The following is a 27,764-nucleotide window of genomic DNA, read 5'->3' as shown; positions in this document are numbered from 1 at the left end:
GCACTACTTTAGACCAGAGCCCTATGGAACCCTATTCCCTATATAGTGCACTACATTAGACCAGAGCACTATGGAACCCTATTCCCTATGTAGTGCACTACTTTAGACCAGGGCCCATAGGGGTAGTGCACTACTTTAGACCAGGGTTAATAGGGTAGTGCACTACTTTAGACCAGGGCCCATAGGGGTAGTGCACTACTTTAGACCAGGGTTTATAGGGGTAGTGCACTACTTTAGACCAGGGCCCATAGGGTAGTGTACCTCTTTAGACCAGGGCCCATAGGGTAGTGCACTACTTTAGACCAGGGTCCATAGGGTAGTGCACTACTTTAGACCAGGGTCCATAGGGGTAGTGCACTACTTTAGACCAGGGTCCATAGGGTAGTGCACTACTTTAGACCAGGGTCCATAGGGTAGTGCACTACTTTAGACCAGGGCCCATAGGGGTAGTGCACTACTTTAGACCAGGGCCCATAGGGTAGTGCACTACTTTAGACCAGGGTCCATAGGGTAGTGCACTACTTTAGACCAGGGTCCATAGGGTAGTGTACCTCTTTAGACCAGGGCCCATAGGGTAGTGCACTACTTTAGACCAGGGTCCATAGGGTAGTGCACTACTTTAGACCAGGGTCCATAGGGTAGTGCACTACTTTAGACCAGGGTCCATAGGGTAGTGCACTACTTTAGACCAGGGCCCATAGGGGTAGTGCACTACTTTAGACCAGGGCCCATAGGGTAGTGCACTACTTTAGACCAGGGTCCATAGGGTAGTGCACTACTTTAGACCAGGGCCCATAGGGGTAGTGCACTACTTTAGACCAGGGCCCATAGGGTAGTGCACTACTTTAGACCAGGGCCCATAGGGTAGTGCACTACTTTAGACCAGGGTCCATAGGGTAGTGCACTACTTTAGACCAGGGCCCATAGGGGTAGTGCACTACTTTAGACCAGGGTCAATAGGGGTAGTGCACTACTTTAGACCAGGACCCATAGGGCTAGTGCACTACTTTAGACCAGGGTCCATAGGGTAGTGCACTACTTTAGACCAGGGTCCATAGGGTAGTGCACTACTTTAGACCAGGGCCCATAGGGTAGTGCACTACTTTAAACCAGGGCCCATAGGGTAGTGCACTACTTTAGACCAGGGCCCATAGGGGTAGTGCACTACTTTAGACCAGGGCCCATAGGAGTAGTGCACTACTTTAGACCAGGGCCCATAGGGGTATTGCACTACTTTAGACCAGGGCCCATAGGGGTAGTGCACTACTATATACCGGGGCCCATAGGGGTAGTGCACTACTTTAGACCAGGGCCCATAGGATAGTGCACTACTTTAGACCAGGGCCCATAGGGTAGTGCACTACTATATACCAGGGTCCATAGGGTAGTGCACTACTTTAGACCAGGGCCCATAGGGTAGTGCACTACTTTAGACCAGGGCCCATAGGATAGTGCACTACTTTAGACCAGGACCCATAGGGTAGTGCACTACTATATACCAGGGTCCATAGGGTAGTGCACTACTTTAGACCAGGGCCCATAGGGTAGTGCACTACTTTAGACCAGGGCCCATAGGGTAGTGCACTACTTTAGACCAGGGTCCATAGGGTAGTGCACTACTTTAGACCAGGGCCCATAGGGGTAGTGCACTACTATATACCGGGGCCCATAGGGGTAGTGCACTACTTTAGACCAGGGCCCATAGGGTAGTGCACTACTTTAGACCAGGGCCCATAGGGTAGTGCACTACTTTAGACCAGGGTTAATAGGGGTAGTGCACTACTTTACACCAGGGCCCATAGGGGTAGTGCACTACTTTAGACCAGGGTTAATAGGGCAGTGCACTACTTTAGACCAGGGTCCATAGGGGGAGTGCACTACTTTAGACCAGGGTCTATAGGGTAGTAGTGCACTACTTTAGACCAGGGCCCATAGGGTAGTGCACTACTTTAGACCAGGGCCCATAGGGAAGTGCACTACTTTAGACCAGGGTCCATAGGGGTAGTGCACTACTTTAGACCAGGGTCCATAGGGTAGTGCACTACTTTAGACCAGGGTCCATAGGGTAGTGCACTACTTTAGACCAGGGCCCATAGGGGTAGTGCACTACTTTAGACCAGGGCCCATAGGGTAGTGCACTACTTTAGACCAGGGTCCATAGGGTAGTGCACTACTTTAGACCAGGGTCCATAGGGTAGTGTACCTCTTTAGACCAGGGCCCATAGGGTAGTGCACTACTTTAGACCAGGGTCCATAGGGTAGTGCACTACTTTAGACCAGGGTCCATAGGGTAGTGCACTACTTTAGACCAGGGTCCATAGGGTAGTGCACTACTTTAGACCAGGGCCCATAGGGGTAGTGCACTACTTTAGACCAGGGCCCATAGGGTAGTGCACTACTTTAGACCAGGGTCCATAGGGTAGTGCACTACTTTAGACCAGGGCCCATAGGGGTAGTGCACTACTTTAGACCAGGGCCCATAGGGTAGTGCACTACTTTAGACCAGGGCCCATAGGGTAGTGCACTACTTTAGACCAGGGTCCATAGGGTAGTGCACTACTTTAGACCAGGGCCCATAGGGGTAGTGCACTACTTTAGACCAGGGTCAATAGGGGTAGTGCACTACTTTAGACCAGGACCCATAGGGCTAGTGCACTACTTTAGACCAGGGTCCATAGGGTAGTGCACTACTTTAGACCAGGGTCCATAGGGTAGTGCACTACTTTAGACCAGGGCCCATAGGGTAGTGCACTACTTTAAACCAGGGCCCATAGGGTAGTGCACTACTTTAGACCAGGGCCCATAGGGGTAGTGCACTACTTTAGACCAGGGCCCATAGGAGTAGTGCACTACTTTAGACCAGGGCCCATAGGGGTATTGCACTACTTTAGACCAGGGCCCATAGGGGTAGTGCACTACTATATACCGGGGCCCATAGGGGTAGTGCACTACTTTAGACCAGGGCCCATAGGATAGTGCACTACTTTAGACCAGGGCCCATAGGGTAGTGCACTACTATATACCAGGGTCCATAGGGTAGTGCACTACTTTAGACCAGGGCCCATAGGGTAGTGCACTACTTTAGACCAGGGCCCATAGGATAGTGCACTACTTTAGACCAGGGCCCATAGGGTAGTGCACTACTATATACCAGGGTCCATAGGGTAGTGCACTACTTTAGACCAGGGCCCATAGGGTAGTGCACTACTTTAGACCAGGGCCCATAGGGTAGTGCACTACTTTAGACCAGGGTCCATAGGGTAGTGCACTACTTTAGACCAGGGCCCATAGGGGTAGTGCACTACTATAAACCGGGGCCCATAGGGGTAGTGCACTACTTTAGACCAGGGCCCATAGGGTAGTGCACTACTTTAGACCAGGGCCCATAGGGTAGTGCACTACTTTAGACCAGGGTTAATAGGGGTAGTGCACTACTTTACACCAGGGCTCATAGGGGTAGTGCACTACTTTAGACCAGGGTTAATAGGGCAGTGCACTACTTTAGACCAGGGCTCATAGGGGTAGTGCACTACTTTAGACCAGGGTTAATAGGGCAGTGCACTACTTTAGACCAGGGTCCATAGGGGGAGTGCACTACTTTAGACCAGGGTCCATAGGAGTAGTGCACTACTTTAGACCAGGGCCCATAGGGTAGTGCACTACTTTAGACCAGGGCCCATAGGGAAGTGCACTACTTTAGACCAGGGCCCATAGGGTAGTGCACTACTTTAGACCAGGGTCCATAGGGTAGTGCACTACTTTACACCAGGGCCCATAGGGTAGTGCACTACTTTACACCAGGGCCCATAGGGTTCCATTTGGGACACAACCCCAGGACTGTTTTCTTTATTTATTTGGTTACACACTCACCGTATGCAAACTAGATGCATATTTAAAGACAAACACTAATGAATTGCCCCTATTCATCTGGTAGAAGAGACTGAAATGTACTCAAATCTTGGTCCCTCACAAGATCACGCATCAAGCGTGACATGTATGGAGTATTCTCTGAGGGAAGGTTTATCTATGGAGTATTCTCTGAGGGAAGGTTCATGTATGGAGTATTCTCTGAGGGAAGGTTCATGTATGGAGTATTCTCTGAGGGAAGGTTCATGTGTGGAGTATTCTCTGAGGGAAGGTTCATGTGTGGAGTATTCTCTGAGGGAAGGTTCATGTATGGAGTATTCTCTGAGGGAAGGTTCATGTATGGAGTATTCTCTGAGGGGGGAAGGTTCATGTATGGAGTATTCTCTGAGGGAAGGTTCATGTGTGGAGTATTCTCTGAGGGGGGAAGGTTCATGTATGGAGTATTCTCTGAGGGAAGGTTCATGTATGGAGTATTCTCTGAGGGAAGGTTCATGTATGGAGTATTCTCTGAGGGGGGAAGGTTCATGTATGGAGTATTCTCTGAGGGAAGGTTCATGTTTGGAGTATTCTCTGAGGAGGGAAGGTTCATGTATGGAGTATTCTCTGAGGGGGGAAGGTTCATGTATGGAGTATTCTCTGAGGGGGGAAGGTTCATGTGTGGAGTATTCTCTGAGGGAAGGTTCATGTATGGAGTATTCTCTGAGGGAAGGTTCATGTATGGAGTATTCTCTGAGGAGGGAAGGTTCATGTATGGAGTATTCTCTGAGGGAAGGTTCATGTATGGAGTATTCTCTGAGGAGGGAAGGTTCATGTATGGAGTATTCTCTGAGGGAAGGTTCATGTATGGAGTATTCTCTGAGGAGGGAAGGTTCATGTATGGAGTATTCTCTGAGGAGGGAAGGTTCATGTATGGAGTATTCTCTGAGGGGGGAAGGTTCATGTGTGGAGTATTCTCTGAGGGGGGAAGGTTCATGTGTGGAGTATTCTCTGAGGGAAGGTTCATGTATGGAGTATTCTCTGAGGGAAGGTTCATGTATGGAGTATTCTCTGAGGGAAGGTTCATGTGTGGAGTATTCTCTGAGGGGGGAAGGTTCATGTGTGGAGTATTCTCTGAGGGAAGGTTCATGTGTGGAGTATTCTCTGAGGGAAGGTTCATGTGTGGAGTATTCTCTGAGGCAAGGTTCATGTGTGGAGTATTCTCTGAGGGGGGAAGGTTCATGTATGGAGTATTCTCTGAGGGAAGGTTCATGTGTGGAGTATTCTCTGAGGGAAGGTTCATGTGTGGAGTATTCTCTGAGGAGGGAAGGTTCATGTGTGGAGTATTCTCTGAGGAGGGAAGGTTCATGTACTGTGTATTCCCTGAGGGAAGATTCATGTATGGAGTGTGTGAAGTCTGTTTGCTGCTGTGTTGTTTGTGAACAGTTCCATCCTGAATACTCCATACTCATGTGGTTTTGATAGAGCTGAGCTATTAGTGAGTGAGTGAGTGAGTGAGTGAGTGAGTAGAGTGAGTGAGTAGAGTGAGTGAGTGAGTGAGTGAGTGAGTGAGTGATACTCATGTGGCTTGGATAGAGCTGAGCTATTAGTGAGTGAGTGAGTGAGTGAGTGAGTGAGTGAGTGAGTGAATGAGTGAGTGTGTGAGTGAGTGATACTCATGTGGTTTGGATAGAGCTGAGCTATTAGTGAGTGAGTGAGTGAGTGAGTGAGTGAGTGAGTGAGTGAGTGAGTGAGTGAGTGATCCTCATGTGGTTTGGATAGAGCTGAGCTATTAGTGAGTGAGTGAGTGAGTGAGTGAGTAGAGTGAGTGAGCGAGTGAGTGAGTGAGTGAGTGAGTGAGTGATCCTCATGTGGTTTGGATAGAGCTGAGCTATTCAAGGACAAATCTCTGAGTGAGTGAGTGAGTGAGTGATCCTCATGTGGTTTGGATAGAGCTGAGCTATTCAAGGACAAATCTCTGAGTGAGTGAGTGAGTGAGTGAGTGAGTGAGTGAGTAGAGTGAGTGAGTGATCCTCATGTGGTTTGGATAGAGCTGAGCTATTCAAGGACAAATCTCTGAGTGAGTCAGTGAGTGAGTCAGTGAGTGAGTGAGTGAGTGAGTGAGTGAGTCAGTGAGTGAGTCAGTGAGTGAGTGAGTGAGTGAGTGAGTGAGTGAGTGAGTGAGTGAGTGAGTGAGTGAGTGAGTGAGTGAGTAGAGTGAGTGAGTGATCCTCATGTGGTTTGGATAGAGCTGAGCTATTCAAGGACAAATCTCTTGTGTTATAATGCTGCAGGGACCAAACCATAGAAATAGTATTTTCGATATCCTTTTATAACGGGTAAGCATATGCAATTTGTTTGTTCTTTTTATCTCAAAGAAAATATCAACATGAATAAATATGATATATTACATAATATATGTAAATATAAATGTCATATAATTACATTAGCGTTTTTATTTTATATTATATTTGATATTATAACTTTTCAACTTGTTTGAATCTTTTTTTTCAGTTCTGTGTTTTCTTTCCCTAAACGGGGGTTCAAACCATTTGTACAAACGCAAAGTTTTCTTTTAAAAACAAATTAACATATCTGGGAAGAACATACAGATGAAAAGCGTCCTCCACAATGAACCAACAAGCTGTTGTATGGCTGGTAACTATGGCAGTGTCAACAACAGAAAAGATACAAGTTAGTTAGCAACAAGGCTTTTATGCACCGGGCCAAGTTTACGAATGGCTTTTTTAGAAAGCACTTGTGATTCAGACTTGATTGTTAAACGTCCGTTGAACATTCTGTGCTCGACTGAACCTCTAAACCAGGAAAAACACACACTCTGTTAATATCACGTTGTCAGAGAGGTTGTTTTAATTAGTTAGTCGTTTGATCACAGACGGCTCAAATGCATCTCACACAAATATTGTACGTCACTTTGTCTCGTTGGGCTCCGTTGCACGTGCACGCACTCACACACACGCACGCACACACTCACACATTTAAACACACTCTGCATTTAAAAAAACAGGTCTATTGAAACCTGCTCCAGTTTACAGCAGCAGCCAGCAATGGGGCTAGATGTGGAGTGAGTGAGTGAGTGAGTGAGTGAGTGAGTGAGTGAGTGAGTGAGTGAGTAGAGTGAGTGAGTGAGTAGAGTGAGTAGAGTGAGTAGAGTGAGTAGAGTGAGTAGAGTGAGTAGAGTGAGTGAGTGAGTGAGTGAGTAGAGTGAGTGAGTAGAGTGAGTAGAGTGAGTAGAGTGAGTGAGTGAGTGAGTGAGTGAGTGAGTGAGTGAGTGAGTGAGTGAGTGAGTGAGTGAGTGAGTGAGTGAGACTAGATGGTTGGATGGCAGAGATTGAAAGCACTGGGGTGACACTGCTGGAGTCTATCATGTGTCCCAAATAGCACCCTACGGGCCCTGGTCAAAAGCAGCGCACTATGTCATGAAAAGGGTGCCATTTGAAACATTTCCATACCAGCTACGTCAACCTTTCCCCAGCTGGTGGACACCCACGACAGCAGATACATACACCTGGCTTCTGTTGTCTTTCAGACTGTGACAGTAGAGTAGTCAGTGGTGCACTAAACCACGGGTGAGTTGGCAGAAGCTGAGGGCCCTCTTCAGTAATTCTGACTCTCTACTCTCTCTGGCTGGGCCGGGCCTGCAGGCCAAAGCACTCCTGTCCTTTGTTATTGTATCGTTCTGTGCTCAGACGTGACATTTTCACTCTCCCATTCTCGCCACACACTCCCCCTCTCTGTCCCTCCAGGCCTTAATGTGTCTCGATTACAGTAAAACGTCCAAACAGTCCCCCTTCTCTGTCTCTCCAGGTCTTAATGTGTCTCGATTACAGTAAAACGTCCAAACAGTCCCCCTCTCTGTCTCTCCAGGTCTTAATGTGTCTCGATTACAGTAAAACGTCCAAACAGTCCCCCTCTCTGTCTCTCCAGGCCTTAATGTGTCTCGATTACAGTAAAACGTCCAAACAGTCCCCCTCTCTGTCCCTCCAGGCCTTAATGTGTCTTGAATACAATAAAACGTTCTTCCACAGGGTGATTCTTTTATACACTTTAGAAAAGCAGAGATAGGAATAGACAGTGTCAGATGGTAAATTATATTCAACATAAGAGCTGAACCGCTGCCTAAGGTCATTACATGTAACCCCTTACCTTAACTATATGGGTAGAGTTGTGGGTCGTAACCCCTTACCTTAACTGTGTGGGTAGAGTTGGGAGGTCGTAACCCCTTACCTTAACTGTGTGGGTAGAGTTGGGGGGTCGTAACCCCTTACCTTGACTATGGGGGTAGAGTTGTGGGTCGTAACCCCTTACCTTAACTATTTGGGTAGAGTTGGGGGTCGTAACCCCTTACCTTAACTATTTGGGTAGAGTTGGGGGTCGTAACCCCTTACCTTAACTGTGTGGGTAGAGTTGGGGGTCGTAACCCCTTACCTTAACTGTGTGGGTAGAGTTGGGGGGTCGTAACCCCTTACCTTAACTATGTGGGTAGAGTTGGGGGGTCGTAACCCCTTACCTTAACTGTGTGGGTAGAGTTGGGAGGTCGTAACCCCTTACCTTAACTATATGGGTAGAGTTGGGGGGTCGTAACCCCTTACCTTAACTATGCGGGTAGAGTTGGGGGGTCGTAACCCCTTACCTTAACTGTGTGGGTAGAGTTGGGGGTCGTAACCCCTTACCTTTATGTGGGTAGAGTTGGGGGGTCGTAACCCCTTACCTTAACTATATGGGTAGAGTTGGGGGGTCGTAACCCCTTACCTTAAACTGTGAGGGTAGAGTTGGGGGGTCGTAACCCCTTACCTTAACTATTTGGGTAGAGTTGGGGGTCGTAACCCCTTACCTTAACTATGAGGGTAGAGTTGGGGGTCGTAACCCCTTACCTTAACTATATGGGTAGAGTTGGGGGGTCGTAACCCCTTACCTTAACTATATGGGTAGAGTTGGGGGGTCGTAACCCCTTACCTTAACTATGTGGGTAGAGTTGGGGGGTCGTAACCCCTTACCTTAACTGTGAGGGTAGAGTTGGGGGTCGTAACCCCTTACCTTAACTATGTGGGTAGAGTTGTGGGGGTCGTAACCCCTTACCTTAACTATATGGGTAGAGTTGGGGGGTCGTAACCCCTTACCTTAACTGTGTGGGTAGAGTTGGGGGTCGTAACCCCTTACCTTAACTATGTGGGTAGAGTTGGGGGGTCGTAACCCCTTACCTTAACTATATGGGTAGAGTTGGGGGGTCGTAACCCCTTACCTTAAACTGTGAGGGTAGAGTTGGGGGGTCGTAACCCCTTACCTTAACTGTGCGGGTAGAGTTGGGGGGTCGTAACCCTTTACCTTAACTATGTGGGTAGAGTTGGGGGGTCGTAACCCCTTACCTTAACTGTGTGGGTAGAGTTGGGGGTCGTAACCCCTTACCTTAACTGTGTGGGTAGAGTTGGGGGGTCGTAACCCCTTACCTTAACTGTGTGGGTAGAGTTGGGGTCGTAACCCCTTACCTTAACTGTGTGGGTAGAGTTGGGGGGTCGTATGCTGTGGACACCATTCTCTGTGAGCCCAGATCTGAAGATTTCAGCACAGTTTCTGAAGATCACTGCCTCCTCTTTGGGTGTAGTGGGTATATCTGGGTAGAGAGGGATATCATTCAGGATAATGACTTTGTACTGGGTAGAGAGGGATAGCATTCAGGATAATGACTATGTACTGGGTATATCTGGGTAGAGAGGGACAGCATTCAGGATAATGACTATGTACTGGGTAGAGAGGGATAGCATTCAGGATAATGACTATGTACTGGGTAGAGAGGGATATCATTCAGGATAATGACTATGTACTGGGTATATCTGGGTAGAGAGGGATAGCATTCAGGATAATGACTATGTACTGGGTAGAGAGGGATAGCATTCAGGATAATGACTATGTACTGGGTAGAGAGGGATATCATTCAGGATAATGACTATGTACTGGGTATATCTGGGTAGAGAGGGATAGCATTCAGGATAATGACTATGTACTGGGTAGAGGGGGATAACATTCAGGATAATGACTATGTACTGGGTAGAGAGGGATATCATTCAGGATAATGACTATGTACTGGGTATATCTGGGTAGAGAGGGATATCATTCAGGATAATGACTATGTACTGGGTAGAGGGGGATAACATTCAGGATAATGACTATGTACTGGGTAGAGGGGGATAGCATTCAGGATAATGACTATGTACTTGTTAGAGAGGGATAGCATTCAGAGTAATGACTATGTACTGGGTAGATCTGGGTAGAGAGTTGGGGGCAATTTCATCATATATTTCCTTGGTGTTAAATACAGTGAACCATACTTTTGTAATGGCTAGCTCAGAATATGAGCTTTCCAAAAGTTGTTTATATATCATAGAGATCAGTCCTTTCAGGAGCCCAGATCATTTATTTATAAACCCAATCGTTGGATGGTTCGGTAGTTGGGTATCACAAGGGACTCCACAGGCCAGCATAGCTGACCTAATTTGTAAATGTAGAAAAGGGATTTGCCTGGTAATGTGTCTGTATCTTTCAAACCTTGGCATGTTCTCAACCCATTACTGTCTGTGATATTGGCAAGGGTACGAATTCCACATTTAGACCATTGTGGGATACAAAAGGCCACCCTCCAGATTGCAAGGCATTATTGTGAAATATGTGACTCACTTCAGGAAACTAGGGGTATGTCGCAAGTCACTACTTCACATGAGAGCTATTTGAACATAAACTTTTTTTTTTTATCAAAATTCGTTTTTTGGCAAAGTGCCTTCTGGAACATGTGAACTTTCATGTGACACAATAACAAACGTGTATGCCATCTGTAAATATGAACACAATTGTTCAATTACGAGCCTAGTTGGTTTAGCCACAGAAAAAGTCAGGAACCTTCCCCGCTAGCCACGATTGGCTGAGATAATGGTTGGGCTGGACATGCCGAGAGGTGAGTTCGGATTGGTCTGCCATGTAGCAGGCTTCTGTCTATAACATAAGCTGGTCAGTATGTGTAGGTAATCCTTTAGAACACAGCTTTTTTGTAAGATATCACATTTTTTTAGTACTGTGCACCTCCCATAGTCTGTTCTTGACTTGGGGACCGTGAAGAGATCTCTTGTGGCATGTCTTGTGGGGTATGCATGGGTGTCTGAGCTCTGTGCCAGTCGTTTAACTTCTTTGCTATAGGGGGCAGCATTTTCACTTTTGGATGAATTGCGTGCCCATAGGGAACTGCCTCATACTCTGTCCCAGATGCTAATATATGCAGAGTATTATTACTATTGGATAGAAAACACTCTGAAGTTTCTAAAACTGTTTGAATGATGTCTGTGAGTATAACAGAACTCATATGGCAGGCAAAAACCTGAGAAAAAATCCAAACAGGAAGGGAAAATTCTGAGAGTGGTCGTTGTTAAATTCATCGCCTATTCAATTCCCTGTAATATATGGATCTGTTTGCACTTCATACGCCTTCCACTAGATGTCAACAGTCAGTAGAACGTGGAAGGAAGTTTACACTGTGTTGTGGGACCGGATGGGAGGGGAATGGGTCAGTGGTCTGGCAGATTGCCAGTTCTTGGTCACGCGCTTTCCTCATGTTGTCGCCTTGTGTTCCATTACTTATACAGAAAGAATGCTTCGGTTGGAACGATATTGGATATAAATGATAACAACATCCTGAAGATTGATTCTCTACTAAATTTCAAATAGCCGTTTAAGGGATATATCAGTGGAGACCACCTCTTCCATGACAATAGGAGACACCATATTACATTGTTTAAGGGTATATCAGTGGAGACCACCTCTTCCATGACAATAGGAGACACCATATTACATTGTTTAAGGGTATATCAGTGGAGACCACCTCTTCCATGACAATAGGAGACACCATATTACATTGTTTAAGGGTATATCAGTGGAGACCACCTCTTCCATGACAATAGGAGACACCATATTACATTGTTTAAGGGTATATCAGTGGAGACCACCTCTTCCATGACAATAGGAGACACCATATTACATTGTTTAAGGGTATATCAGTGGAGACCACCTCTTCCATGACAATAGGAGACACCATATTACATTGTTTAAGGGTATATCAGTGGAGACCACCTCTTCCATGACAATAGGAGACACCATATTACATTGTTTAAGGGTATATCAGTGGAGACCACCTCTTCCATGACAATAGGAGACACCATATTACATTGTTTAAGGGTATATCAGTGGAGACCACCTCTTCCATGACAATAGGAGACACCATATTACATTGTTTAAGGGTATATCAGTGGAGACCACCTCTTCCATGACAATAGGAGACACCATATTACATTGTTTAAGGGTATATCAGTGGAGACCACCTCTTCCATGACAATAGGAGACACCATATTACATTGTTTAAGGGTATATCAGTGGAGACCACCTCTTCCATGACAATAGGAGACACCATATTACATTGTTTAAGGATATATCAGTAGAGACCACCACTTCCATGACAATAGGAGACACCATATTACATTGTTTAAGGGACCACCTCTTCCAGGGCAATAGGAGACACTATATGTCTCTCTATAGTCAGCCAGGGGATGGGATGGAATACCTGGAAATACAATTTAAGGTTTGGTACGGATAGTCCTACGTCTTTTCCTCTTTGCAAATTAGTTATTAATTTCATACGAGCTCGTTTTTACCTTGCGGTGTACAGCGCCTTTGGAAAATATTCAGACCCCTTGACTTATTCCATGTTTTGTTACGTTACAGCCTCATTCTAAAGTTTATTAAATATATTTTTTTTCTAGTCACTCTACACACAATACCCCATAATGACAAAGCAAAAACAGGTTTGTAGAAATTTTGGGTAATTTATTAAAATATAAAACTGTAAAAAGAATATTGAAGCACCTTTGGCAGAAATTACAGCCTTGAGTTATTTTCAGGTCTCTCCAGAGAAGTTTGATCGGGTTCAAGTCCAGGCTCTGGCTGGGCCACTCAAGGACATTCAGAGACTTGTCCCGAAGCCACTCCTGTGTTGTCTTGGCTGTGTGCTTAGCGTCGTTGTCCTGTTGGAAGGTGAACCTTCGCCCCAGTCTGAGGTCCTGATCGCATTGGAGCAGGTTTTCTTCAATAATCTCTCTGTACTTTGCTCCGTTCATCTTTCCCTCAATCCTGACTAGTCTCCCAGTCCCTGCTGCTGAAGAACATCCCCACAGCATGATGCTGCCACCACCATGCTTCACCGTAGGGATGGTGCCAGGTTTTTTCCAAACATGATGCTTGGCATTCAGACCAAAGAGTTCAATCTTGGTTTCATCAGACCAGAGAGTCTTCTTTCTCATTGTCTGAGAGTCCTTTAGGTGCCTTTTGGCAAACTCCAAGCAGGCTGTCATGTGCCTTTTACTGAGGAGGGCTACTCTACCAGAAAGGTCTGATTGGTGGAGTGCTGCAGAGGTTGTCCTTCTGGAAGGATCTCCCATCTCCACAGAGAAACTGTCAGAATGACCATCGGGTTCTTGGTCACCTCCTTGACTAAGACCCTTCTCCCCCGATTGCTCAGATTGGTCCTGTGCGGCCAGCTATAGGAAGAGTCTTGGTGGTTCCAAACTTCTTCCATTTAAGAACGATGGAGGCCACTGTGTTCTTGAGGAGCTTCAATGTTGCGAACATTTTTTGGTTCCCTTCCCCAGATCTGTGCCTCGACACAACCCTGTCTCTGAGCTCTACGGACAATTCCTTCGACCTCATGGCTTGATTTTTGCTCTGACATGCCCTGTCAACTGTGGGACCTGATATAGACAGGTGTGTGCCTTTCCAAATCATGTCCAACCAATTGAATTTTCTACAGGTGGACTCCAATCAAGTTGTAGAAACATCTCAAGGATGATCAATGGAAACAGGATACACCTGAGCTCAATAAGGAGTCTCAAAGCAAAGGGCTGGAATACCTATGTAAATAAGGTATTTCTGTGAATATTTTTCATTTTTTACATTTGCTAACCTTTTGCTAACCATTCTAGTCTAACAAAAGACAGAGGTAGAACTGCCCAAGGAGCTTTGGTTTCTGATGTCAGACATGTAATAGAGGAGGATAAGGGTTTAACAAACCCAAAAGTACATTTCCAGAGGGGACAACATCATTTTTGAAAATAGTTTAAATGTCTGTGTTTATCAAAGAAAGAGGGGGCGATAGTGAGAGCACTAGGTGGCGTCCTTATCTTGTTTTAATAAAATATTAATTACTGCTGTATTCACATCCCTCCTAAATGAACCTTTGTGAACGGCTGTGTTCATCATTTACACTGGACCTATTTGGTTCCAAAATAAACTAAGTAACCATATTCAGACCTTTATACTTAGGTTAGCAGACTTGACCTTTATGATTAAGTTAGCAGACTTGACCTTTATGATTAAGTTAGCAGACTTGACCTTTATGATTAAGTTAGCAGACTTGACCTTTATGATTACGTTAGCAGACTTGACCTTTATGATTAGGTTAGCAGACTTGACAAGTAAGTGTGTGTGTAATAAAGATTTTTTTTTTAAAGAAACACATTCAATGCACAAACATATTCGCAGTAGATCTCTCTCACCATTGCAGCGGGTGACCATGGCGAGCAGCTGCTGCACTGTGTCAGTCAGTATAGCCTGCTGTTTCTGCAGTAGTGAGCTGTTGTGTGTGGAGGTCCCCAGCTCTCCCTGTAGCTGGGTGACCAGGCGCCTCTGTCTCTCCAGCATGTCCTGCAGCTGCTGTCTCTCCCTCTGAAGACCCTGGAGCTCCTTAACGTGCCTGGCCTCTAAAACTGAGAACCTCTGCTCTAGCAAACTAAAAGAGAGAGACAGAGAGAGATAGAGAGAGAGAGAGAGAGAGAGAGAGAGAGAGAGAGAGAGAGAGAGAGAGACAGAGAGAGAGACAGAGAGAGAGACAGAGAGAGAGACAGAGAGAGAGACAGAGACAGAGACAGAGACAGAGACAGAGACAGAGACAGAGAGAGGAAACACATGGCAACAATACAGGAGGTTAATAATCAGACTGGGGAGATAGCAGCTTGTTTATGAATGGATGGATGGATGGATGGTAGTCTCTCAATTCTAAGAGGAACCATCCTACAGGGACAGTCAAATAACCCTTGATGAACCATTTGTTTTCCTAAGAGTGACCTAGCCATAAGAAAGGGAGGTGACAGATAGAGATTAGAGGAGTGGGACAGCAACTGAACGGTTGACCCCTGGTGGGGTCAGGTGACATTGATGTAGTAAGTAGAGAGACCTGTCAGCACTATACAGCAGCACTGGATTGGTTGATTCAAAGGAACCAATTGTGTTCAACGCATGTCTCAGGAATTAACATTATGCAGACTCCTGTACCTCCTGTACCAATTAACATTATGCAGACTCCTGTACCTCCTGTACCAATTAACATTATGCAGACTCCTGTACCTCCTATACCAATTAACATTATGCAGACTCCTGTACCTCCTGTACCAATTAACATTATGCAGACTCCTGTACCTCCTGTACCAATTAACATTATGCAGACTCCTGTACCTCCTATACCAATTAACATTATGCAGACTCCTGTACCTCCTGTACCAATTAACATTATGCAGACTCCTGTACCTCCTGTACCAATTAACATTATGCAGACTCCTGTACCTCCTGTACCAATTAACATTATGCAGACTCCTGTACCTCCTATACCAATTAACATTATGCAGACTCCTGTACCTCCTGTACCAATTAACATTATGCAGACTCCTGTACCTCCTGTACCAATTAACATTATGCAGACTCCTGTACCTCCTATACCAATTAACATTATGCAGACTCCTGTACCTCCTGTACCAATTAACATTATGCAGACTCCTGTACCTCCTGTACCAATTAACATTATGCAGACTCCTGTACCTGCTATCCCAATTAACATTATGCAGACTCCTGTACCTCCTGTACCAATTAACATTATGCAGACTCCTGTACCTCCTGTACCAATTAACATTATGCAGACTCCTGTACCTCCTATACCAATTAACATTATGCAGACTCCTGTACCTCCTGTACCAATTAACATTATGCAGACTCCTGTACCTCCTGTACCAATTAACATTATGCAGACTCCTGTACCTCCTATCCCAATTAACATTATGCAGACTCCTGTACCTCCTGTACCAATTAACATTATGCAGACTCCTGTACCTGCTATCCCAATTAACATTATGCAGACTCCTGTACCTCCTGTACCAATTAACATTATGCAGACTCCTGTACCTCCTATACCAATTAACATTATGCAGACTCCTGTACCTCCTGTACCAATTAACATTATGCAGACTCCTGTACCTCCTGTACCAATTAACATTATGCAGACTCCTGTACCTCCTATACCAATTAACATTATGCAGACTCCTGTACCTCCTGTACCAATTAACATTATGCAGACTCCTGTACCTCCTGTACCAATTAACATTATGCAGACTCCTGTACCTCCTATACCAATTAACATTATGCAGACTCCTGTACCTCCTATACCAATTAACATTATGCAGACTCCTGTACCTCCTGTACCAATTAACATTATGCAGACTCCTGTACCTCCTATACCAATTAACATTATGCAGACTCCTGTACCTCCTGTACCAATTAACATTATGCAGACTCCTGTACCTCCTGTACCAATTAACATTATGCAGACTCCTGTACCTCCTATACCAATTAACATTATGCAGACTCCTGTACCTCCTATACCAATTAACATTATGCAGACTCCTGTACCTCCTGTACCAATTAACATTATGCAGACTCCTGTACCTCCTGTACCAATTAACATTATGCAGACTCCTGTACCTCCTATCCCAATTAACATTATGCAGACTCCTGTACCTCCTGTACCAATTAACATTATGCAGACTCCTGTACCTCCTATACCAATTAACATTATGCAGACTCCTGTACCTCCTGTACCAATTAACATTATGCAGACTCCTGTACCTCCTGTACCAATTAACATTATGCAGACTCCTGTACCTCCTGTACCAATTAACATTATGCAGACTCCTGTACCTCCTATACCAATTAACATTATGCAGACTCCTGTACCTCCTGTACCAATTAACATTATGCAGACTCCTGTACCTCCTGTACCAATTAACATTATGCAGACTCCTGTATCTCCTATACCAATTAACATTATGCAGACTCCTGTACCTCCTATACCAATTAACATTATGCAGACTCCTGTACCTCCTGTACCAATTAACATTATGCAGACTCCTGTACCTCCTGTACCAATTAACATTATGCAGACTCCTGTACCTGCTATCCCAATTAACATTATGCAGACTCCTGTACCTCCTATACCAATTAACATTATGCAGACTCCTGTACCTCCTGTACCAATTAACATTATGCAGACTCCTTTACCTCCTATACCAATTAACATTATGCAGACTCCTGTACCTCCTGTACCAATTAACATTATGCAGACTCCTGTACCTCCTCTACCAATCAACATTATGCAGACTCCTGTACCTCCTGTACCAATTAACATTATGCAGACTCCTGTACCTCCTATACCAATTAACATTATGCAGACTCCTGTACCTCCTGTACCAATTAACATTATGCAGACTCCTGTACCTCCTGTACCAATTAACATTATGCAGACTCCTGTACCTCCTGTACCAATTAACATTATGCAGACTCCTGTACCTCCTATACCAATTAACATTATGCAGACTCCTGTACCTCCTGTACCAATTAACATTATGCAGACTCCTGTACCTCCTGTACCAATTAACATTATGCAGACTCCTGTACCTCCTGTACCAATTAACATTATGCAGACTCCTGTACCTCCTATACCAATTAACATTATGCAGACTCCTGTACCTCCTGTACCAATTAACATTATGCAGACTCCTGTACCTCCTGTACCAATTAACATTATGCAGACTCCTGTACCTCCTGTACCAATTAACATTATGCAGACTCCTGTACCAATTAACATTATGCAGACTCCTGTACCTCCTATACCAAGACGAATACATGACTGCAGAGGGAAAAAAAGGCCCGTTCCATTCAGCAAATGCCAAGGAGTCAGCCTGAGAACAGCCAGTGATCTACTGGGATGTCCGCACCACCCTCAGCAGCATTTTGCGGTCAAGCGCAGTGCATTTGCCATACCAAGCGGTGATCCAGCCAGTCAAGATGCTCTCGATGGTGCAGCTGTAGAACTTTTAGAGGATCTGAGGGCCCAACATGCCAAATGTTTTCAGCCTCCTGAGGTGGAAGAGGCTCTGCCACGCTCACTTCATGGTGTGTGTGTGTGTGTGTGTGTGTGTGTGTGTGTGTGTGTGTGTGTGTGTGTGTGTGTGTGTGTGTGTGTGTGGTGTGTGTGTGTGTGTGTGTGTGTGTGTGTGTGTGTGTGTGTGTGTGTGTGTGTGTGTGTGTGTGTGTGTGTGTGTGTGTGTTATACATACTGGATGGACTGGTTACCTTATGCTGCGTTCCAAACTTTCTATCCACGAGTCACACACACACACACACACACACACACACACACACACACACACACACACACACACACACACACACACACACACACACACACACACACACACACACACACACACACACACACACACACACACACACACAGAGAAACACCTGTACAGCAGCAGCTGACGTCTGCATATCGAGCGGCTCAATCACTACCCTGGGGCAACCGTGACGTGCGTGCATGTGTGTATTACCCACCCCACTCCAAACGAAGCCTGTAAATATCCCAGTCTGATGTTTATAGCTCTGTCTAACAACGGAGCAGAAACAACCCAGAGCTGCTTCTCACTCTGCTCTGCACGGTACCCGCTCTCAGCCTCACAGAATGATACAAGTGGTGGAAAGGGCCCTCTGAGGGAGTGGTGGATAGGGCCCTCTGAGGGAGTGGTGGATAGGTCCCTCTGAGGGAGTGGTGGATAGGTCCTTCTGAGGGAGTGGTGGATAGGGCCCTCTGAGGGAGTGGTGGATAGGGCCCTCTGAGGGAGTGGTGGATAGGTCCTTCTGAGGGAGTGGTGGATAGGGCCCTCTGAGGGAGTGGTGGATAGGGCCCTCTGAGGGAGTGGTGGATAGGGCCCTCTGAGGGAGTGGTGGATAGGTCCCTCTGAGGGAGTGGTGGATAGGTCCCTCTGAGGGAGTGGTGGATAGGGCCCTCTGAGGGAGTGGTGGGTAGGGCCCTCTGAGGGAGTGGTGGATAGGGCCCTCTGAGGGAGTGGTGGATATGGCCCTCTGAGGGAGTGGTGGACAGGGCCCTCTGAGGGAGTGGTGGACAGGGCCCTCTGAGAGAGTGGTGGATAGGTCCCTCTGGGGGAGTGGTGGATAGGTCGCTCTGAGGGAGTGGTGGACAGGGCCCTCTGAGGGAGTGGTGGATAGGGCCCTCTGAGGGAGTGGTGGATAGGGCCCTCTGAGGGAGTGGTGGATAGGGCCCTCTGAGGGAGTGGTGGATATGGCCCTCTGAGGGAGTGGTGGACAGGGCCCTCTGAGGGAGTGGTGGACAGGGCCCTCTGAGAGAGTGGTGGATAGGTCCCTCTGGGGGAGTGGTGGATAGGTCGCTCTGAGGGAGTGGTGGACAGGGCCCTCTGAGGGACTGGTGGACAGGGCCCTCTGAGGGAGTGGTGGATAGGTCCCTCTGAGGGAGTGGTGGACAGGTCCCTCTGAGGGAGTGGTGGATAGGGCCCTCTGAGGGAGTGGTGGATAGGTCCCTCTGAGGGAGTGGTGGACAGGGCCCTCTGAGGGAGTGGTGGACAGGGCCCTCTGAGGGACTGGTGGATAGGGCCCTCTGAGGGAGTGGTGGATAGGTCCCTCTGAGGGAGTGGTGGATAGGTCCCTCTGAGGGCGTGGTGGATAGGGCCCTCTGAGGGAGTGGTGGACAGGGCCCTCTGAGGGAGTGGTGGACAGGGCCCTCTGAGGGAGTGGTGGATAGGTCCCTCTGAGGGAGTGGTGGACAGGGCCCTCTGAGGGACTGGTGGACAGGGCCCTCTGAGGGACTGCTGGATAGGTCCCTCTGAGGGAGTGGTGGACAGGTCCCTCTGAGGGAGTGGTGGATAGGGCCCTCTGAGGGAGTGGTGGATAGGGCCCTCTGAGGGAGTGGTGGATAGGGCCTTCTGAGGGAGTGGTGGATAGGGCCCTCTGGGGCGTGGTGGATAGGTCCCTCTGAGGGAGTGGTGGATAGGTCCCTCTGAGGGAGTGGTGGATAGGGCCCTCTGAGGGAGTGGTGGATAGGTCCCTCTGAGGGAGTGGTGGATAGGGCCCTCTGAGGGAGTGGTGGATAGGTCCCTCTGAGGGAGTGGTGGATAGGTCCCTCTGAGGGAGTGGTGGATAGGGCCCTCCCTCTGAGGGAGTGGTGGATAGGGCCCTCCCTCTGAGGGAGTGGTGGATAGGGCCCTCTGAGGGAGTGGTGGAAAGGTCCCTCTGAGGGAGTGGTGGATAGGGCCCTCTGAGGGAGTGGTGGATAGGGCCCTCTGAGGGAGTGGTGGATAGGTCCCTCTGAGGGAGTGGTGGATAGGTCCCTCTGAGGGAGTGGTGGAAAGGTCCCTCTGAGGGAGTGGTGGATAGGTCCCTCTGAGGGAGTGGTGGATAGGGCCCTCTGAGGGAGTGGTGGATAGGGCCCTCTGAGGGAGTGGTGGATAGGGCCCTCTGAGGGAGTGGTGGGTAGGGCCCTCTGAGGGAGTGGTGGATAGGGCCCTCTGAGGGAGTGGTGGATATGGCCCTCTGAGGGAGTGGTGGACAGGGCCCTCTGAGGGAGTGGTGGACAGGGCCCTCTGAGAGAGTGGTGGATAGGTCCCTCTGAGGGAGTGGTGGATAGGTCGCTCTGAGGGAGTGGTGGACAGGGCCCTCTGAGGGAGTGGTGGATAGGGCCCTCTGAGGGAGTGGTGGATAGGGCCCTCTGAGGGAGTGGTGGATAGGGCCCTCTGAGGGAGTGGTGGATAGGGCCCTCTGAGGGAGTGGTGGATATGGCCCTCTGAGGGAGTGGTGGACAGGGCCCTCTGAGGGAGTGGTGGACAGGGCCCTCTGAGAGAGTGGTGGATAGGTCCCTCTGGGGGAGTGGTGGATAGGTCGCTCTGAGGGAGTGGTGGACAGGGCCCTCTGAGGGACTGGTGGACAGGGCCCTCTGAGGGAGTGGTGGATAGGTCCCTCTGAGGGAGTGGTGGACAGGTCCCTCTGAGGGAGTGGTGGATAGGGCCCTCTGAGGGAGTGGTGGATAGGTCCCTCTGAGGGAGTGGTGGACAGGGCCCTCTGAGGGAGTGGTGGACAGGGCCCTCTGAGGGACTGGTGGATAGGGCCCTCTGAGGGAGTGGTGGATAGGTCCCTCTGAGGGAGTGGTGGATAGGTCCCTCTGAGGGCGTGGTGGATAGGGCCCTCTGAGGGAGTGGTGGACAGGGCCCTCTGAGGGAGTGGTGGACAGGGCCCTCTGAGGGAGTGGTGGATAGGTCCCTCTGAGGGAGTGGTGGACAGGGCCCTCTGAGGGACTGGTGGACAGGGCCCTCTGAGGGACTGCTGGATAGGTCCCTCTGAGGGAGTGGTGGACAGGTCCCTCTGAGGGAGTGGTGGATAGGGCCCTCTGAGGGAGTGGTGGATAGGGCCCTCTGAGGGAGTGGTGGATAGGGCCCTCTGAGGGAGTGGTGGATAGGGCCCTCTGGGGCGTGGTGGATAGGTCCCTCTGAGGGAGTGGTGGATAGGTCCCTCTGAGGGAGTGGTGGATAGGGCCCTCTGAGGGAGTGGTGGATAGGTCCCTCTGAGGGAGTGGTGGATAGGGCCCTCTGAGGGAGTGGTGGATAGGTCCCTCTGAGGGAGTGGTGGATAGGTCCCTCTGAGGGAGTGGTGGATAGGGCCCTCCCTCTGAGGGAGTGGTGGATAGGGCCCTCCCTCTGAGGGAGTGGTGGATAGGGCCCTCTGAGGGAGTGGTGGAAAGGTCCCTCTAAGGGAGTGGTGGATAGGGCCCTCTGAGGGAGTGGTGGATAGGGCCCTCTGAGGGAGTGGTGGATAGGTCCCTCTGAGGGAGTGGTGGATAGGTCCCTCTGAGGGAGTGGTGGATAGGTCCCTCTGAGGGAGTGGTGGATAGGTCCCTCTGAGGGAGTGGTGGATAGGGCCCTCCCTCTGAGGGAGTGGTGGATAGGGCCCTCTGAGGGAGTGGTGGATAGGTCCCTCTGAGGGAGTGGTGGATAGGGCCCTCTGAGGGAGTGGTGGATAGGTCCCTCTGAGGGAGTGGTGGATAGGGCCCTCTGAGGGAGTGGTGGAAAGGTCCCTCTGAGGGAGTGGTGGATAGGGCCCTCTGAGGGAGTGGTGGATAGGGCCCTCTGAGGGAGTGGTGGATAGGTCCCTCTGAGGGAGTGGTGGATAGGTCCCTCTGAGGGAGTGGTGGATAGGTCCCTCTGAGGGAGTGGTGGATAGGTCCCTCTGAGGGAGTGGTGGATAGGTCCCTCTGAGGGAGTGGTGGATAGGTCCCTCTGAGGGAGTGGTGGATAGGTCCCTCTGAGGGAGTGGTGGATAGGGCCCTCTGAGGGAGTGGTGGATAGGTCCCTCTGAGGGAGTGGTGGATAGGTCCCTCTGAGGGAGTGGTGGATAGGGCCCTCTGAGGGAGTGGTGGATAGGGCCCTCTGAGGGAGTGGTGGATAGGTCCCTCTGAGGGAGTGGTGGATAGGGCCCTCTGAGGGAGTGGTGGATAGGTCCCTCTGAGGGAGTGGTGGATAGGGCCCTCTGAGGGAGTGGCGGATAGGGCCCTCTGAGGGAGTGGTGGATAGGTCCCTCTGAGGGAGTGGTGGATAGGGCCCTCTGAGGGAGTGGTGGATAGGTCCCTCTGAGGGAGTGGTGGATAGGTCCCTCTGAGGGAGTGGTGGATAGGTCCCTCTGAGGGAGTGGTGGATAGGGCCCTCTGAGGGAGTGGTGGACAGGGCCCTCTGATGGAGTGGTGGACAGGGCCCTCTGAGGGAGTGGTGGATAGGGCCCTCTGAGGGAGTGGTGGATAGGTCCCTCTGAGGGAGTGGTGGATAGGTCCCTCTGAGGGAGTGGTGGATAGGGCCCTCTGAGGGAGTGGTGGATAGGTCCCTCTGAGGAGTGGTGGATAGGGCCCTCTGAGGGAGTGGTGGATAGGGCCCTCTGAGGGAGTGGTGGATAGGGCCCTCTGAGGGAGTGGTGGATAGGTCCCTCTGAGGAGTGGTGGATAGGGCTGCTGTACCTGCTTTTATCGTTGAGTCGTGAGATCTCCTGATTCTGCTGCAGGACGTGTTTCTCCAGACGGTTAGTGAACAGAGAATACTCCAACAGCTGGATCTCCATTCTGCTGGTCTGGTTCAGCACCTGGGGAGGGAGGGAGGGAGGGGAGGGGGGAGGGAGGGAGGGAGGGGGGAGGGAGGGAGGGAGGGGGGAGGGAGGGAGGGATGGATGGATGGAGGGAGGGAGGGAGGGAGGGAGGGAGGGAGGGGGGGAGGGAGGTAGGGAGGGAGGGAGGGAGGGAGGGAGGGGGGGGAGGGAGGGAGGGGGGAGGGAGGGAGGGAGGGAGGGAGGGGGAGGGAGGGAGGGGGAGGGGAGGGAGGGAGGGGGGAGGGAGGGAGGGAGGGAGGGAGGGAGGGGGGGGGGGAGGGGGGAGGGAGGGAGGGAGGGAGGGGGAGGGAGGGAGGGAGGGGGGGAGGGAGGGAGGGAGGGGGGGAGGGAGGGGGGGGGGGGAGGGAGGGAGGGAGGGAGGGAGGGATGGAGGGAGGGAGGGAGGGAGGGAGGGAGGGAGGGGAGGGGGGAAGGGGGGAGGGAGGGAGGGAGGGAGGGAGGGAGGGAGGGGGGAGGGAGGGAGGGGGGAGGGAGGGAGGGGGGACGGAGGGATGGATGGATGGAGGGAGGGAGGGAGGGAGGGAGGTGGGGAGGGAGGGGGGAGGGAGGGAGGGAGGGAGGGAGGGAAGGAGGGAGGGGGGAGAGGGGGGGCAGGGAGGGGGGGAGGGAGGGAGGGGGGGGAGGGAGGGAGGGAGGGAGGGAGGGAGGGGGGAGGGAGGGAGGGAGGGAGGGGAGGGGGGAGGGAGGGGGGAGGGAGGGAGCGAGGGAGCGAGGGAGGGAGGGAGGGGGGAGTGGGGGGGGGGAGGGAGGGAGGGAGGGCGGGAGGGAGGGAGGGAGGGAGGGAGGGAGGGTTTTTCAGTTACCTGACAGTTACCTGCTTAAATTCTTGCTAATCTAACTGCACTGTCCAATTTACAGTAGCTATTATATATGAAAGAATATCATGCTATTGTTTGAGGAGAGTGCACAATTCTGAACATGAAAAGTTAATAATAAACCAATTAGGCACATTTGGTCGGTCTTGATACAACATTTGGAACAGAAATACAATGGTTCATTGAATCAGTCTAAAACTTTGCACATACACTGCTGCCATCTAGTGGCCAAAATCTAAATTGCACCTGGGCTGGAATAATACATGCTGGTCTTTCTCTTGCTTTTCAAAGATGATGGTACAAAAAAATACAAAAGAAAGGTTGTTTTTTTCTTTGTATTATCTTTTACCAGATCTATTGTGTTATATTCTCCTACATTCCTTTCACATTTCCACAAACTTCAAAGTGTTTCCTTTCATATGGTACCAAGAATATGCATATCCTTGCATCAGTGCCTGAGCTACAGGCAGTTAGATTTGGGTATGTCATTTTAGGCAGAAATTGAAAAAACAGGTCCGATCCTGAAGAGGTTTTAAATGACTAGCTGATATAGAGATAACTGAGTACTTTCTCAAAGCTATACACCAGACACAGGTAGATAAACATGGATGGGTCCTGTTATACAATTTCACAGATTACATTTTAATAAAGCTACATTTGTATCTTATTTTTGCAGCTAGACTGATAACCAACCAGTTACAATATTTGTACAAGTTGCACTGTCGTACAGCTCTACAGTACAACAAAGGACCATCTGTGTTGTGGCTCCATGTTGGATGTTTTAACTTGCTGATTGTCCATCCCCTAATTCAACTCAGCATGTCAATCAAAGTGTTCACGATGAGGGACAACAGATCTCAGAGCAGTGGTCAACCCTGGGTCCCCAGCCCTGGGTCCTAGAGTGGCACAGGGTGTGGAGTCTTTTGGTCTTAACTAATGACAAGACACCTGAGACAATTAGCTCAATCAATGAGTCATTCCTGTAACACATGGGACAACTAGCCTGATCAATGGATCACCCCTGGGACAACTAGCCTGATCAATGGATCACCCCTGGGACAAGTAGCCTGATCAATGAATCACCCCTGGGACAAGTAGCCTGATCAATGAATCACCCCTGGGACAACTAGCCTGATCAATGAATCACCCCTGGGACAAGTAGCCTGATCAATAAATCACCCCTGGGGCAACTAGCCTGATCAATGGATCACCCCTGGGGCAAGTAGCCTGATCAATGAATCACCCCTGGGACAACTAGCCTGATCAATGGATCACCCCTGGGACAACTAGCCTGATCAATGAATCACCCCTGGGACAAGTAGCCTGATCAATGAATCACCCCTGGGGCAACTAGCCTGATCAATGGATCACCCCTGGGACAAGTAGCCTGATCAATGAATCACCCCTGGGACAACTAGCCTGATCAATGAATCACCCCTGGGACAAGTAGCCTGATCAATGGATCACCCCTGGGACAAGTTGCCTGATCAATGGATCACCCCTGGGACAACTAGCCTGATCAAAACATTGAAAGTTGAATCATGTATTTTGTTGCAGGGCTGAACCGAAAGCCTGCAAATTCCTGTAGCTCTTTCGGACCAGGATAGTTTGACCCCTAAATGATCAGCAATCCAGTTGCCATCATATATCTTGATGTAGACATGGAAGAGTCCGGGACCATGGCAAGAGGTCGGAGGTAGTCTTCCCAACAGATCCACCTGATTGGCTTACCTGGGTCTCCACATCTGTCAGTTTGCGGTTCTGCTCGGCTGATTGGCTGAAGAGGTTAGTCCCGATCTCCAACATGGCCGCCGTCTGGGTGTGAACAGCGTTCCTCTTCATCTCCTCCATCCCAGAACGCAGGTTCTCCTGGATGGACCTCTCCAGCTGGGATACAGGGAATACCAGGAATATGGTCAGGAGAGAGAGATATACAAGGAATACCAGGGAATATGGTCAGGAGAGAGAGATATACAAGGAATACCAGGGATATGGTGAGGAGAGAGAGATATACAGGGAATACCAGGAATATGGTCAGGAGAGAGAGATATACAGGGAATACCAGGAATATGGTGAGGAGAGAGATATACAGGGAATACCAGGAATACGGTGAGGAGAGAGAGATATACAGGGAATACCAGGAATATGGTGAGGAGAGAGAGATATACAGGGAATACCAGGAATATGGTGAGGAGAGAGAGATATACAGGGAATACCAGGAATATGGACAGGAGAGAGAGATATACAGGGAATACCAGGGAATATGGTCAGGAGAGAGAGATATACAGGGAATACCAGGAATATGGACAGGAGAGAGAGATATACAGGGAATACCAGGAATATGGACAGGAGAGAGAGATATACAGGGAATACCAGGAATATGGTCAGGAGAGAGATATACAGGGAATACCAGGAATAGGGTCAGGAGAGAGAGATATACAGGGAATACCAGGAATATGGTGAGGAGAGAGAGACATACAGGGAATACCGGGAATATGGTCAGGAGAGAGAGATATACAGGGAATACCAGGAATATGGTCAGGAGAGAGATATACAGGGAAAACCAGGAATAGGGTCAGGAGAGAGATATACAGGGAATACCAGGGAATATGGTCAGGAGAGAGAGATATACAGGGAATACCAGGAATATGGTCAGGAGAGAGAGATATACAGGGAATACCAGGAATAGGGTCAGGAGAGAGAGATATACAGGGAATACCAGGAATATGGTCAGGAGAGAGAGATATACAGGGAATACCAGGAATATGGACAGGAGAGAGAGATATACAGGGAATACCAGGGAATATGGTCAGGAGAGAGAGATATACAGGGAATACCAGGAATATGGTCAGGAGAGAGAGATATACAGGGAATACCAGGAATATGGACAGGAGAGAGAGATATACAGGGAATACCAGGGAATATGGTCAGGAGAGAGAGATATACAGGGAATACCAGGAATATGGACAGGAGAGAGAGATATACAGGGAATACCAGGAATATGGACAGGAGAGAGAGATATACAGGGAATACCAGGAATATGGTCAGGAGAGAGATATACAGGGAATACCAGGAATAGGGTCAGGAGAGAGAGATATACAGGGAATACCAGGAATATGGTGAGGAGAGAGAGACATACAGGGAATACCGGGAATATGGTCAGGAGAGAGAGATATACAGGGAATACCAGGAATATGGTCAGGAGAGAGATATACAGGGAATACCAGGAATAGGGTCAGGAGAGAGATATACAGGGAATACCAGGGAATATGGTCAGGAGAGAGAGATATACAGGGAATACCAGGAATATGGTCAGGAGAGAGAGATATACAGGGAATACCAGGAATAGGGTCAGGAGAGAGAGATATACAGGGAATACCAGGAATATGGTCAGGAGAGAGAGATATACAGGGAATACCAGGAATATGGTCAGGAGAGAGAGATATACAGGGAATACCAGGAATATGGTGAGGAGAGAGAGATATACAGGGAATACCAGGAATATGGTCAGGAGAGAGAGATATACAGGGAATACCGGGAATATGGTGAGGAGAGAGAGACATACAGGGAATACCAGGAATATGGTGAGGAGAGAGAGATATACAGGGAATACCAGGAATATGGACAGGAGAGAGAGATATACAGGGAATACCAGGAATATGGACAGGAGAGAGAGATATACAGGGAATACCAGGGAATATGGTCAGGAGAGAGAGA

General features: G+C 49.0%; 1 protein-coding gene across 2 annotated transcripts in view; it reads right to left on the bottom strand.

Annotated features, from left to right (window-relative positions):
- The window catches only part of angpt2b (angiopoietin 2b), a 57,886-nt gene that overhangs the window by 25,916 nt on the left and 4,206 nt on the right, over window positions 1-27,764 (bottom strand). For both annotated transcript variants that reach the window (XM_055893240.1, XM_055893239.1), the window contains exons 2-5: window positions 25,779-25,934; window positions 23,087-23,208; window positions 14,451-14,683; window positions 9,351-9,475 (exon numbers count right to left, since the gene is read on the bottom strand). In XM_055893240.1, the coding sequence (XP_055749215.1) occupies window positions 9,351-9,475; window positions 14,451-14,683; window positions 23,087-23,208; window positions 25,779-25,934 (636 nt within the window). The remainder of the gene's footprint in view (window positions 1-9,350; window positions 9,476-14,450; window positions 14,684-23,086; window positions 23,209-25,778; window positions 25,935-27,764) is intronic.

Source organism: Salvelinus fontinalis, chromosome 32, assembly GCF_029448725.1.
Source record: "Salvelinus fontinalis isolate EN_2023a chromosome 32, ASM2944872v1, whole genome shotgun sequence".
In the NCBI taxonomy this organism is placed as follows: Eukaryota; Metazoa; Chordata; class Actinopteri; order Salmoniformes; family Salmonidae; genus Salvelinus; species Salvelinus fontinalis.
This window is presented reverse-complemented; position numbering and strand designations above follow the sequence as displayed.